Here is a 14,666-nt window from a genome sequence, read left to right on the forward strand (position 1 = left end):
GCACTTCTGCAAATCAGGCTCCAGGGTCTCAAATCAGGCACCCAGAAAATTAGGAATACCTGATTAGTGACCACCTGTGAAAAGTTATTGGTTCAAGTGGCTTGCCCAGCACCACACAGGAATTCTATGGTAGGGGCAGGGATAGAATCAGTTTCTCCAAAGCATTTAACTGCCTTACCCATGAGCCCATCCTTTCTTTTCCTACAATTCCCTGGTTCATTAACTACATGCTTTCCAACTTCATTAACAAATGAAGCAGGGGTCCTACAGACAACACTCTCTTTCACTACACTACACAACCCTAATTTATCCGCAGAACAGGTTCATCATGTGCAATGAATGAGGCAGGGGTCCTGTGGAAAGAATATTATATGACCGTGTAATTTAAGGCTACATCATAATGCATATGCACAAGGGGGACAAATCAAGGCTGCAGAAGCAACCTTAATTTTGGCATTTCTTAATTGCTAACCTTGCAATGCATCTTTTTAATGTGTTTTCTGTATGTATGTTTGTAGTGTGTCTCAAACTCCTGGTGCACTCTTCAAAACACTAATCCTTGAGAACCAAAGCAACTGAAGTGTTACAACAAAAGCAGCTTATAGTGGAATGAAATGCACCAAGTATAGTATCATATCCCAGTATCAAAGAGCATTCTAACAACCTTATGAAGTGTCTGAATCTTTCTACAGTCCATAGAAAGAATCACACTTTCAATTAATATAATGACATTCTTGAAAAGGATCCAATTTATTTGTTTTGTTTTCCCTTTTATCAGAATGTTTCGCTTTTATACAGCACCTGGCGTCCAAAGATTTCCAAGTGTTTTACAAACGGTAGTTAATTATTACTCACTATAGGAGAGGAATTTGTTGGATTCACTTCAGCCACCACTGGGATAAAACACAGCAGCTGTTTAACAGCGCCCAGTAGCGCTATCGGCAATTTAAAATAACAGAAGCTTTAGTTGCCTGTCTTGTTTCCCATACCAACAACAAAATAATAATTCAGAAGAGAACAAAAAAGTGACACATTTTCTGAAAAGTAAAGTTGTTAATATCATTACTTTAAAGAAAGCCAATGTTAATATTTTGTTTTCATCAATTGCCACCTTGATGGTCACCGGGCTTCATTACGAGCCTAGAAGACATCAATATATGGATTTGTAAAGCTGTCCTCTAGAATTACAATGTCACATAAAGCTATTTGTTCTCTTGATAGCCTTCTAAATAGGGATGAAAAATTCTACTTGCACCTTGTTTGTATTAAGCTGTGGCAATGATTATTACTAGTTTTATTATTTGTTTTACTATTGTACTGTATTTTTTTGCAGTAGTGCTTTGATATCATTGCCTGGCTTTTACGAAGTACAGTTCCATAACCTTTATACAGCATAGGATTTTGAGTCTAAATTTTGTTTGGCTTAGTATTGAGCAGTCAGTAGTATTGTAAGGGTATGGCTATATTAGGATGTTGCTGTACTCCCTTTTTATTCCAAACTTTTGCCTTGCTGTCCTTCAGCATAGTCTTACTCTGATAGCTAAAACAAGTTTGTTCTCTCTTTCTGCCCTTCCTTTCCATCTAGCTACTTGGAGCTGCTTAGAGAAGCTTTATGCTTTGTTTGTCTTGAAATCAGTCCTTTCAGTGATTGCCTAAAATTTTTTATTCTTAACTTTCTTGGCCTGTATTAACTCTTTATGCATCAAGAACAAGGAGGATTTCTTTGCAGAGAGTTTTTCTTTAAGAGCTACAGAGCAGTTTCCATGCAAGCCATAGGGAAGAATTTAGAGCAGTGAACTTTGACTAAAAACAGTACTACTAGTGTGATCTGCACTTGTATATATAAAGTTACCATTGCACCTAAGGAACTTCATCATGTACCAGGACCCTGTGGTGCCAGATGTTATACAGACACAGAACAAAAAGATGGTCCTTAAAAAGGTTTTCATGTCTCCCTTTTTCTTTTGGAAATTACACTTGTATTAATTCAGTGGCCAAAAGTTATAATAGTTATTGGTATGTGAACTGAAACCATATTAGAGTATGAAAATAGTTTTTCCAACATGCAGTTTTGAACGTAGGTTCATGAGTAAGCAGAACACTTGAATGAAGATTTATTCTAAGAGAAATATTTGACCTGCAACCTTAAGAGGTCAGTGTAGAAGGATGTTGAGGAGTAGCGGGAGAAAAAAGGACTGCTTCATAGGAGGACTACATAGCTCAGCTATGAGAAATTTTGCTCATTCGTGCAAACTTTTAAAATAGGCTTAGTATTACTAAATATAAGTTTAATTAGACATTTGCCTTACAGCTCCGTGTATGTTCTCTTGTGTAGGAATAGTGCACATCAAAGGCACCAACAGGATGCAAACAATAATGCACTGTATAAATCTGCATCTAAGGCTTGCCCTAGGATTTGTAGAACTCTGTATAAGGCAAGTTATGTGGAGATGACACCTACAATAATATAGTATATATTGGTAAGAAGGATTTAGCAGCTATGAGGTGATGGAGTGATTAGCACTGCTGGGCAGAAGAGCATTTAGGAGGATTTTGTCATTTGATAAAGGGTCACAGTGCTTTTAACTGGGAGGTGGAAGGGAACGTTCCTGGTTACACGCAAGGTGGTGGGTGTGGAGAGGTCATGGTTTGCCAGAATGCATGGAAAACCAAAGATTTTTACCACAACCAAATGCTGCAAATGTGAGCCCTCGTACAAAAGGGTGGGTCACATTAGAGCCATGTGTATGCTGGATGCGTAGGGGCTGTTGCTGCCTGTGCCTTTCCTCTGATCTTACTTTTGCATGTCTTAATTCAACTTTTTTTTAATTGCTTTATGTATATTTCAGTAATGCCTAGTGAGCCAAAGTGAGAGTGGGGCAGTGTGGTCTAATGGATAGAGGACTGGGCTTGGGAGATCAGGGATCTATTCCCAGTTCTGCCACTGGCCTGCTGAGTGATCATGGTCAAGTCACTTCACCTCACTGTCTGTTTTCCCCTCTATAAAATAGGGGTAATTATGAAAGAGCTAAAAATATCAAGTGCTTTGAGCTCTGCTGATGAAAAGCACTGGATAACAGCTGGATTTTATTATTATTTATTACATTCTTTCTCCTTATGCAGGGGTACTCCCTGCCGTTTGTTTCTCAGAATAGGGTTTTTGAAATTAAATATTGTGTTTCAGAGCTGAAGCTCTGTAGTGAAGGGTTTGCATATTCTGAAACATTAGGTTCAGATTTTTGGATTTGTCATAATCTGTTACTGGTTGTTTTTAAATCCAAAAGAGTGTGGGTGAAATTCAAATAACCAATATTTCATTCTGCCTCTCTAGTTACATACAGAAGTACTGACGTGGATGGTAATCATTTGTTTCTTTGGCCTAATCTACACTTAAAATTTAGGTCAACATAACTACAGAGCACTGGGATGTGCCAAATCCACTCCCCTAAGCACTGTAGCTTTGCTGACCCAGCCACTGGAGTAGATGCAAATAGACTGACAGAATAAGGCTTCTGTCAACGTAGCTACTCTCGCTCAGGGTGGTGGTGTTCCTACAGTGACTGAAAACCCCTTCTGTCACTGTAGGCTGTGCCTACACTACAGGGTTATGTCAGCATAGCTTTGGTGTCATAGCTGTGGCACTATAGTTCCCATAATGCACACACGGCCTTAGTGTGCATAGTGAACTTCAGCCATATACATTATTTAAGGTTCAAATAAGTTATTAGTCATTGCTATACGCAGAGCAAACGAAAATCTTAGCTGTGTGTTTGTAAAGCTCTCCACAACATACTTTGTAGATCAGCAGTTGTCTGATGATGATCTTTAGGAACTGACTTACAAACAGGGTTATTTGGTTGGGTTTAAGGCTCTTTCTTGCACAGAGATGCCATGTTGCTTTTCTTACCCACTATAATTCAAAAACTTAACATTTCTGGTTAGCTACCTAACCATAGACATTTCTGAGAGTGTTTATATCTGCCAAAATTATGAATAGCAAAATAACCAATTTAACAAATGGTGCAACGCATTATAGACCATTATACTAGCTCTAATTGCTAGCATTACAGCCCCTACCTTGCAAGCTCCCTACATCTCTCCCTGGCTCTAAGGTTAGTTGCTGAGGAAGGGAATGGATTCCACTGACATTCACTTCCAGCTCAGATTATTGGGGGACTAGAGGGAGGGCAAGGAACCTCTTCACCACTGTACCACCTCCCCTGTTTTGCTGAAGTGATCTCACTTTAATTTTAACTTGGAGCTTTCATGTAGTTAAGGTTCTCCTCATCTTACATGTATATGCGTAGCTGTCAAGCTTCAGCCGCCATCTCTGCCCTAGCTTTCTCACAAATAGGTGGTAATGACAGTGAACATCCTCTGGGTATGTTTGATGTCCATAGAATTGACTGTTTCTTGTATTAGGAAAAGGCTGTTTCCAGTGTCTGTGAAAGGATTAGATACAATGGCCAAACTGACTATTTTGGTACTGCTTCTGCAGAGTTTAAACATGTATAATTGAGTTCCTGGTGACCAAGTTGCAGAGTCTCTGTATCCACTATCCACCGATATCTACATTCTGGATAATTAGCCTCTGAAGTCTAGTATCTCAACTGATTTTTTTCTGGAATCTTGATAGAGGACTGTGAGATATGGAACTAGTCTGTTATGAGTATAATATGGGAAATCATGGTGCAGGACCTTTTAAAAAAATTAAACTCTTCTAACAACCATATGCAGTTACACTATAGCTGTCACTGTGTTATTAGAGAACTATTCAAGCAATCTGGGGACATGGGTTCTGTTTGCCTCTACCCGTTTCTGTGTGTGATCTTGGGCATGTCATTTAACCTGTGTGTGTGTCTACCTATCTGTGAAATGGGACTGCTTACCCACTTAAGTAAAGCACTCCGAGAGCTATGAATGAAAAGTACTACATAAATTCTAAGGATTATTTATTTTTCAATCTGAAATAATTCAAGCAAATTTAGAACAAAATTTGGCACTGGCTCTGGAACGGCTGAATGTTCTTTAATTACTATTATTTCTGTTTAAGTTCTTCAGAAACACGTCCAGCTGGCCTGGAGGAGACTGATCAGCCACCGTTGCCTGGAGAGCAAGGAATAAATTTAGACAACACGGGCCCCAAACTTTCAGATTTCACAAACAGGCCACCAGGTGATAAGTTCTTAACACGATTATATAATGTAGTAAACAAATATGATATACAGTATTTTTTTGACTATGGGAATATTATATGTGGGGATATATATTGTTTCTTAACTGACATCAGGCATTAGCAAATAATTGGTGCATATTGTCTAAACGTTTTGTTTCATTTAAAGCTTTAAGCTGTATTTGAACACTTAAGGCCAAATTCTGCTCTGCATTATACCTGGAAGTATCCTATTGAATTCAATAGGATTATACAGGGATAACATTTTAACCTGTGAAATTTACTATAATTGTTTGGCCAATATTCACTTTGCTTTCATGTTTCTGTCAGTGAAATTTAGAGATTTGTATTTGATTTGGAAATCCATTTTGGACTTGTTTTTATTATTTTACCTGTTTTTTTCTTGGTGCTTGTATTTTTAAGTCTTTGGCTTATTGGCCTTATAGGGCATAGAGTCAGAGATAACATTTGTCTTTAAAGACTGATTTCTTTACCTAAAAGTAGAAGTTTTTGTCTATTTTATTGCTTATTTTTGAAAGATATTATTGATAGAGACATACTTGCTCACTGTCTTTTTTAGAAGCGATCTAATGGTAACATTAGGGCCTATAGTACATCAAATTGATATGTTATTTCTGAAATAAGGTCATGGAGAAACTAGTAAAAGACCTAATTAGATTTATCCTCCCTGCTTATACAGGAGAGAGACCGCAGGTAGAAGATATTTCAGATGTTAAACCATAATGGCCATTAGGACCACCACACCATTTTTGCTGTTTGGCTATGTGATATGGTGTGGGATTTTGCAATGTACCCCTGAAGCTGTCAAATTTCAGTCACGAGTTTGCTCTTCAGAGTCCCACAGTTGCTGTTAATTTTTTTCCCATTTCAAAGACATACGTAAATATAGGCAACGTTCAACTCTGCCCTTGTCAGTGAAAATATAGCTATAAAAGCCTGCAGAGTCTGGCTAGGTTTACACTGGCGGGGGGGGGGGGAATCGACCTAAGATACGCAGCTTCAGCTACGCGAAGTTTTACCTGACCGTGAGGACGGCGGCGAGTCGACCGCTGCCATTCCCCCGTCGACTCCACTTTTGCCTCTCGCCGCAGTGGAGTTCCGGAGTTGATGGCTGAGCGATCGGGGATCGATCACTACCAGCCGATCCAGCGGGTAGTGTAGACGTACCCTTATTCTTCAGATGAGGTAGACCCAGAATGGTAGCCACTGATTGCTGTAATAAAATTACATGCCTCCTGCAATTCAAGGTCCTGGAAGTCAGCGGTACGTTAAATGAAGCATTATATGTAAGCCCCTTCAAGACACTGATAAATGCCATGTTGGTTTTTTGTTTGTTTGTGTTAAATCTTTTCCCTCGGTAAAATGGTTCTTGTCCGGGGGGGGGTTGTAACCCAGGAGTGAGTATAAACTTGTAGATATTAATTAAAGAGAACAGTGTCATATTACACAGATACAAAAGGAACATTATTTATCTGTTGGAGCTGGTCACACAAATACTGTTTTTTCTGAAGTTTCTAAGAATTAATATCTTATAGGTTTTTTTGTGTCTGTTTTTAGGTTATCCATCTCAGCCAGTTGAACAAAGGCCTCTTCAGCAGATGCCACCTCAACTTATTCAACATGCGCAGCAGCAGCAGCCACCACCCCCACCACCCCAGGCACAGCCACAGACTCAGCAGCAACAGCAACAAATGATGATGATGCTGATGATGCAACAGGATCCTAAATCAGTCAGGCTTCCTGTGCCACATGGTGTTCATCCACCTAGGGGCCCTTTAAATCCAGAAACTCAAAGAATGCCAATGCAGCAGAGTGGTAACATGTCAGTAATGGTTAGTTTACAAGGTCCTGGATCAGTACCTCCATCTCCTGATAAGCAAAGAATTTCTTTGCCAGGCAATCCTCCTCTGGGGAATAGTGCAAGAAAGATGGTTTACCAAGATAATGTACAGAATCCTTCCAGTTCACCACTGGGAGAAGTTTCATCAGTACCCTCTCTCCCAGAAGGAAATGGAGCTGATGGGCCACCGGCATCAGGGGCTCAAAATAATATGACCTCTCATTTAGTAGTTTCACAAACCCAGTTAATGATGACGGGGCCAAAACCTGGACCTTCTCCACTTTCAACTTCCCAAGGCGCAAGTCCTCAACAACAATCTAATTCTTTACCTGGCTCTCATACACACCATTTCCCAAATGTAGCCACCCCATCTCAAACTTCAAGGCCTAAAACCCCAAACAGAGCAAGCCCAAGACCATACTATCCTCAGACTCCTAATAATCGTCCACCTAGCACAGAACCTTCAGAAATAAGCTTATCTCCAGAGAGACTTAATGCTTCTATTGCGGGTCTCTTTCCTCCCCAAATTAATATTCCTTTGCCTCCAAGGCCTAATCTTAATAGAGGATTTGATCAACAGGGTCTTAATCCAACTACCTTGAAGGCCATTGGACAAGCCCCATCAAATCTCACAATTAACAATCAGTCTGGTTTTGCTGCTCCACAGTCTCACAAGCTGGATACTGTTGTTGTCAATTCAGGAAAGCAAGCCAACACTGGAGGAACAAAGCGAGCAAGTCCAAGCAATAGCAGAAGGTCCAGTCCTGGATCTAGTAGGAAAACCACGCCAAGTCCTGGCAGACAAAATTCAAAAGCAGCTAAATTAGCATTGCCGACTCCACAGAACCCATCACTTTTGCAAAACATGGAATTACAAAGAAACATGGTAGTTGGTCCAACTTCTTTATCAACACCTGTGACAACGAGTTTTCCAAATAACATGCTGAATACTCAGAATCCTGCAATTTCTGTATCTGTTATGACTGGCATTCCTGAAGATAGCAAAGAGAGCCTTAATGTTTCTCAAGACAATGAATGCCAAAGTACACAGGTTGTCCAGGGTAACAAAGACCAGCCTAATATTGAACTAAAAGGCCTTCCCAGCCAAGAAATCAAAATTTCTGAAGAACAACCAAAAAAAGATGAGCCATCTTTAGATACCAACAAGCTTCCCAGCTTGGAGGAAAATAAGACTATGAGAGAGGCACCAACTTCCTTAAGTCAACTTCTTGATAATTCTGGAGCTCCCAATGTAACCATTAAACCCCCTGGGCTCACCAGTCTTGAATTACCATCAATGGTAACCTCTGGCGAGGAGCTAAAGAAGATAGCTGTTGTTCCCCCACTACAGGATTCCTCTTCAAGCAAAGAACCTTCTAGTTCCTTAAGCTTGCCTCAGAATAATGAAGCCTGTTCAACTCAAGTGCACCAAGAACTAGGAGAGATGAATTTAAATGTTACACAGAATGTCCCTCCAGTAATACAAAGACCTGTTAGCTCCTCCTCTATTTCCACTTCTTTACCACCCAATCAGATAACAGTTTTTGTAACTTCAAACCCCATTACATCTTCTGCTAACACATCAACACCATTACCATCTCATTTACAGCCTACATTAGTCTCTACTGTCGTCACAATGCCCAATGTAGGTAACAAAGTTATGGTTTCTGAGGGACAATCAGCAGTTCAGTCTACTTCCCGGCCTCAGTTCATTACACCAGTTTTTATAAACTCATCTTCAATCATTCAGGTTATGAAAGGATCTCAGCCAAGTACAATTCCAACTGCACCATTGACCTCTAATTCTAATTTAATGCCTCAGTCAGTTGCAGTTGTAGGTCCTCTGCACATACCACAGAACATAAAGTTTTCATCAGGGTCTGCTCCTCCTAATAGTCCTGTCCCTAGTATACCAACAAGCAGGTCACTGGTTCTTAATCCACTGGCAGCTCCTATTCAACTTCCTTCTCCCCCGTCTATGGCATCTTCAAATGTTCTTCCACATCCCCATGTTCAACAAGTCAAAGATTTTAACCCAGATGAGTCCAGTTCTCAAGCTAGTGTATCAGCTGATCAGTGCTCTGTAACGGCGACACAGTCTGGAGCTGTGGTTACATCTCTTCTAACAAGTAGTCCGGGATCTTCTGGAAACAGGCGAAGTCCAGTTTCATCCGGTAAGGGAAAGGGAAAAGTGGACAAGATTGGTCAATTTTTGCTGACCAAAGCATGTAAAAAAGTTACAGGCTCCCTTGAAAAAGGGGAGGAACAACATTCTTTGGATGGAGAAGTTGAAGGCCAGGGCCCTAATAGTCTGGGAACAGAGCAATTACCTGTAGAGCTAGACAATAGAACTGTGACACCTCCAGCACTCAGTCTTCTAAGACAGAGCACTTCTGGGCCTGGGAATTTGAGTGTTAGCACGGCTGCTACTGTTTCTGCTTCTGTATCTCCAAGCTTATCAAGCAACACTCCTCCCACGAATGTACTGTCGGTAGTAACCACTCCTATAATCTCAGAGCTTGCACCCACCGCTCCAAGCACTAATAGTAACCGTGGTGGTTTACCAGATGAGCAAATTGGGATTGGCTTAGTGGAGGAAAAAGGAGGAGCACATCAGGAATTGCCACAGAATATAGGTACGTACTCTGTGTGCACTGTTATTCTCCCACCACCTATTACAATTATGAGCCAGAAATTCAGCTGATATGTGGAGCTTTAGGAATCTGCATTTGCAAGTAACATAAAATCCAGACAGTTCAACAGTGGGTAATATAACCCAGTTGCTGCTCCTAGAGCATTGTTTTTATAGCATCTGAATGGTATAACTGTGCTTGTAACATTACACTGAAAATAGCTTATTTTTATTTAAAAAAGTGTTTCTTGTTCCCACATTTGACTCAATTCTTACATAAGAGAATTGCTGTCGGTCAGCTCTTAGAACAGAAACGAAAAGCGTCTTCATAAAAACTGTGATTTCAGTTCAGCTTTATGAGAGTCTTTGAGTGTATTAAGAGGCTGCATTAATTTTTTCTACATGCTGAGCTTGTGAAAATATTCCCAATTTTTAAATAATTTTATTATGTGAAATTCATAATTTTTCTTGCTACTGCAGTAGATCTGAAAGATATATTTGTGTTCAAAATACAAGTTTACTTGCTCAAAACCATTTCTTCCCCTTAATCCTGTTGTGAAGCAAAATACTTAACATGAGATTTCAAGTGTAGTATGCTCTGATGCTATAATGCATGAGTAATTTCACTTAAAGATCAAAAGTAGGGAGAAAAATTGTATTTGAACACATGTAAAGATGATAAAAGGTGTACATACAATTTCTGTTGTTCAGTCTCTTGTGACCTATAATTTCACCAGTTCTCCAACCAGGAAAATTCTGTATGGATTGGAAATATTCTTGCCAGAGAATGCAAGTTTGTTTTTGTATTATGTTTAGAGTGATTTTTCTTTCAAATTAGTATGTGAAGTAAAACTTGTCCCAAAGAATTAAATGTGGGTAAGAAGACTTAACTGTGAGCATGAGCACAAGGTCCCCATTCTAAAAATGTTAACCCTTTCTGGAAATTATTAATTACCATCAATGTGCAGCAACTTTTTTAATGTTCTCTTTTTTCACTTAAAAAGAGTGAGTTTAAATATCCACATTTCAGAGACACAAAGCAGCAAGATGTAATTATGAGTAAATGTCATGTGAGTACAAAAAGTGTCTTGATGTCTAACCTGGGTTTTTTGGTCACTATTACTATTCAAGCTGCTGAAAAGGTTTTAAGATGACCCAGCTAATTTTTGCTGTCATTTTTATAGTCCCCCTGAAAATGGAATGGAAATAAAATGGCTTCTGAAGTAAATTCTTGGAAGCATTTCCCATTAGTCCTTTATATCATGAAATTTGGACACCAGGATTGAAATACTGACACCCTTGAATGGGAATTTTTCCATAGATGTTAATGGGGCCACAATTTCACCTGAAGTATCATTGATAGCTTTATCAGCTAATTAGACGTGTTAACATTATTCCACAATGGGGGGGGGGGGGGTAGGTGTAGCTGTTAACAAAAATTAGCCGTGACAATCTTCCTCTAAAACATTGATGGCAAACAATGTGTTACTTTCCAAGTGATTTGCTGCTGCTCCTTTTATTCAGTATGTGAGATAAATACCGAGAAGAGGAATGGGAACAGATGTGTAATCTAGTTACAGAGAGAGGAGCTTTCCTTGGAAGCATAAAATATAATATGGTAGAGTGACCTTGTGAGTTCATGGGAATATAACCCCTGGAATTATGTAGGTTTTATTTCAAGAGTACAAAATAGATAGTTGTTCTGATGTTTGCAGCAAGCTGCAGTTCCACACTTGAAAACTCCATGTCTCACTGAAAAGTAACAGGAACCCCCGTCCCCTTCCTCCCCCCCCCCCGCCCCCACACCTTTTTTTTGACATTCTGAACGCTATGTAACCTTTTTCAGCCTAGCTGGTTATGTAACATAGGCAATAGTTACAAACCCATAACGTGGTGTGGCAACATTTAACTTTGAAATAGTAAAAGGGCTGGTGATTGCTGCACCAGTTCCACACCAGAGGTGATGGTATTTTAAAGGTGAAAGCAAAAGCCTTTTTATGTGCGAAGAAGCTGCATTCAAGATTGCAGGATAAAGACAACTTGAGTTCACCAACTTGTAAAGCAGAGGTAGATAGATGCATATTCTATGCTGTTTTAGATTTTGGCAGTGGGATCAGCCACTGAAGGAAGATCACAGAATTTCAGTTAGACTTGCCATGCAGTTAAAGGAAGAACTGAGTTTTCAGTTTTATCTCAAAATGTATGTATAATTTTATATCTCTAAAGTTATATAGTCAGTTGTTTAAGTCGGACCTAAACAGTTCTGGGTTTATTTTCTTTTTGAATTATTTAGTATGCTTTTTTTCTAACAAGGCTGTTTTCCCCTGCTTATTTTTAACTTAGTAGTATAAATAATATTAAGTCAGGTCTTCGATGGTTTTTCTGGAGGTCTTCTTGAGAATCTCTGCAATGTATTTTAAACTCTTGCAATTTAATTGAAAGGGTAAGAGTGTTTAACATTAATAGACATCCTTTCTCCCAAATGTTCATTAGGTATTGGAGTCATATCATTGTTAAAACCAGAGAGAGACCAGAATTAAAAAAAAAAAAAAACTAAATGAAAATCCCTTAACTTTTTCAGTTCTTTATCTCATGTGATGTCTAATTTCACCAATTCTCCAACCAACCAAACTATATGGATTGGAGAAATCCAAAATTTTTAATGCAAAAAACAAGCAGAATTTTTTTTTCTCCTTGGTTTTTCTACCACCGCCTCTCCCCGCCCCCCCACTCCTCTCCCCCAAAAAGAAATGCAATCAGTCTTAGGTTACCATATTGCTGTGTAGGCTGGGCTGATCGTGCAAGGCAAAAAATCCTGTAATTGCTTTTGAAAGAAAAGTGGATCAGAGCTGACTTTTTCCTCCCTTTCATTTTAGCATCTTCCCAACATTTAACCCAGAAGGAAACTCCAGTTGCAACACCAGAAAGTGCTGTTCAAAGAACAGGTAATTTTTACTATGGAAATCAGCATACACCTATGCGTTATGTATGCAACTTTGCATTATTTTGCAAGAAGATTAGAGACCTGGAAAAAATCTTATTAAATGGGACTGGTTACCATAGAGAGGAGACATACAAGAGGAGCACATGCAAAAGTTGTACAAAATAATGAATGGTATGAAGAAGGCAGACCAGCAGCTTCTAGTAATCCTTTCTCATAATATAAGAACAAGGGGACATTCAATAAAATTGAAAGATGTCAAGTTTAAAATTGAAAAAAGGAAATACTTTTTCATACAATACACAACAAGACTGTGGAACTCATAGCTATAAGCTATCTTTGAGGCCAGGAGCTTAGCAAGACTCAAAAAAGGATTGTACATTTATATTAAGAATATCCTGACTTATACTTTCAAGATTTAAAAAAGAAACCCCTTTGGAAGGGATGTAAGCCTTCATGCCTCATGGCATAAGGCAAAGACTAACTCAAATGAAGGTTAAGAAAAACCTTTCCCTGTGGGCAGGCTATTCTACAATTGCCTTCTGCGGGATTTCTTGTACCTTTCTCTGATGTAGTTGGTGATGGCCACTGTCAGAGATGTGATACTGGGCTAGCTGGACCACTGGTCTGATCCAGTATGGAATTTCCTAGCTATAGGGTTGTTTGAGAGTAACAATTGTCTTGTAGAGTAGGGAAGTTATTTTACCAACCCAGTTTAGGATAAGCGATCTGAGATAAATAATGGTGCCTAAAGGGTTGTGTTTATTTTGAGGCAAAGGGTGGGATCAAGTTATACTAATGAGAAAAAAGTTATACTGTATGTTACACTGAGAATATTTAAAACGAAGTCTAGGTTTCTTAAAATATAGATGTGCCTGTGTATATTTCTGCTGTGTTTTAACATAACCATGAAATGTTGTGAGAGAATCCTACAGTGTATTTCATAGTTTTCCCCCAAAGCTTATATTACAGGTAGCAGTCACATATCTTCCAGATATCTGATTTTTAACGTGTATATATTTCCGCAGCAGGTTAGAAATATATCTTTTTCTTTTGCAGAACTTGAAGCAAATGCTGCAATAGTTGCTGGCCAAAGGTAAGTAGATAGTCGCTGTAGATTCAGGATGAATGTAGCTATCTTTGGAGGGTGTCTGTTTCTCTTTGACTTTGCCTTAATCATACAACTTTCAAGAAATTCTTTATTGCTACAGCCTCTTTATTCTCCTTGGCTACACATCTTTTTTCAATAGAGAAAAGACTGGTTAGCCCAGGTGTTGTTAAAGTAGGATACTGTTGCATTAAGACTCCCAAATGTGCCCCTACGCTTCTGGGCAGCAAACTTGTGTATCACCTTGTCAGATCGGTCCAACAGCCCTCACAGAGCCCTCACATGTCAATCGTATTGTTCTAGCCATTACCTCAGTCACCCGCTGACCAGGCTGTCAGTGGTACCGGACACCCGATCAGCATAGCGCATCACAGCCCAGAACCCCTGAGCTCAAGCGATCCACCAGCCTCCCAAATATCTGGGACTATAGGCGCATGCCACCGCGCCCGGTAACTCATATATAGTTAGTTTTTATAGATGTGTACTGCTTTTATTGTTTTTAGGTAGTTTCTAGTCGTTTTAGCGTAGACTAGCTAGTTTGGGGGCCTATTTTTTGTCTTTGCTCTCCCTGCCCCTGGTATCCAAACACGGGTACTGTACTATGCCTCAGGCTTTAAAATCTGTGCCTCCTGCCCTCGTTCCTTCTCAGTCAGTGACGAACATCAACACTGCCTCTTCACCTTGGGAGAGGGCCAGGTGCAGTATCTATCAGTCCTTCCTCAACCGTACCCAAGAAGGGTTGGGCTCTCTGCCTCAGGAAGCATCTCATGGAGGTTGCCATGAGACCTCCTTCAGATGCAGGCCAGGGAACCCCTTCTGTACATCAGCCTGAACAGAACTCTGTATATGGTTGCTATCATTTATTCTGCTGAAAACTGATATTAGCAGAGTCTTGTAGAACATACATGGACAGGTGCTGGCTAACGTATTCAGTAACTCAGGTGGTTAAAC

General features: G+C 39.6%; 1 protein-coding gene across 3 annotated transcripts in view; it reads left to right on the forward strand.

Moving 5' to 3' along the window:
• NCOA6 (nuclear receptor coactivator 6) overlaps positions 1-14,666 on the forward strand; it is a 65,467-nt gene that overhangs the window by 36,721 nt on the left and 14,080 nt on the right. For 2 of the 3 annotated variants that reach the window (XM_034787092.1, XM_034787091.1), the window contains exons 11-14: positions 5,054-5,175; positions 6,752-9,670; positions 12,543-12,611; positions 13,667-13,703. In XM_034787092.1, the coding sequence (XP_034642983.1) occupies positions 5,054-5,175; positions 6,752-9,670; positions 12,543-12,611; positions 13,667-13,703 (3,147 nt within the window). The remainder of the gene's footprint in view (positions 1-5,053; positions 5,176-6,751; positions 9,671-12,542; positions 12,612-13,666; positions 13,704-14,666) is intronic. The other variant, XM_034787094.1, reaches the window with a different exon arrangement.

The sequence above is a fragment of the Trachemys scripta genome, chromosome 12 (genome assembly GCF_013100865.1).
Source record: "Trachemys scripta elegans isolate TJP31775 chromosome 12, CAS_Tse_1.0, whole genome shotgun sequence".
Taxonomy (NCBI): domain Eukaryota; kingdom Metazoa; phylum Chordata; order Testudines; family Emydidae; genus Trachemys; species Trachemys scripta.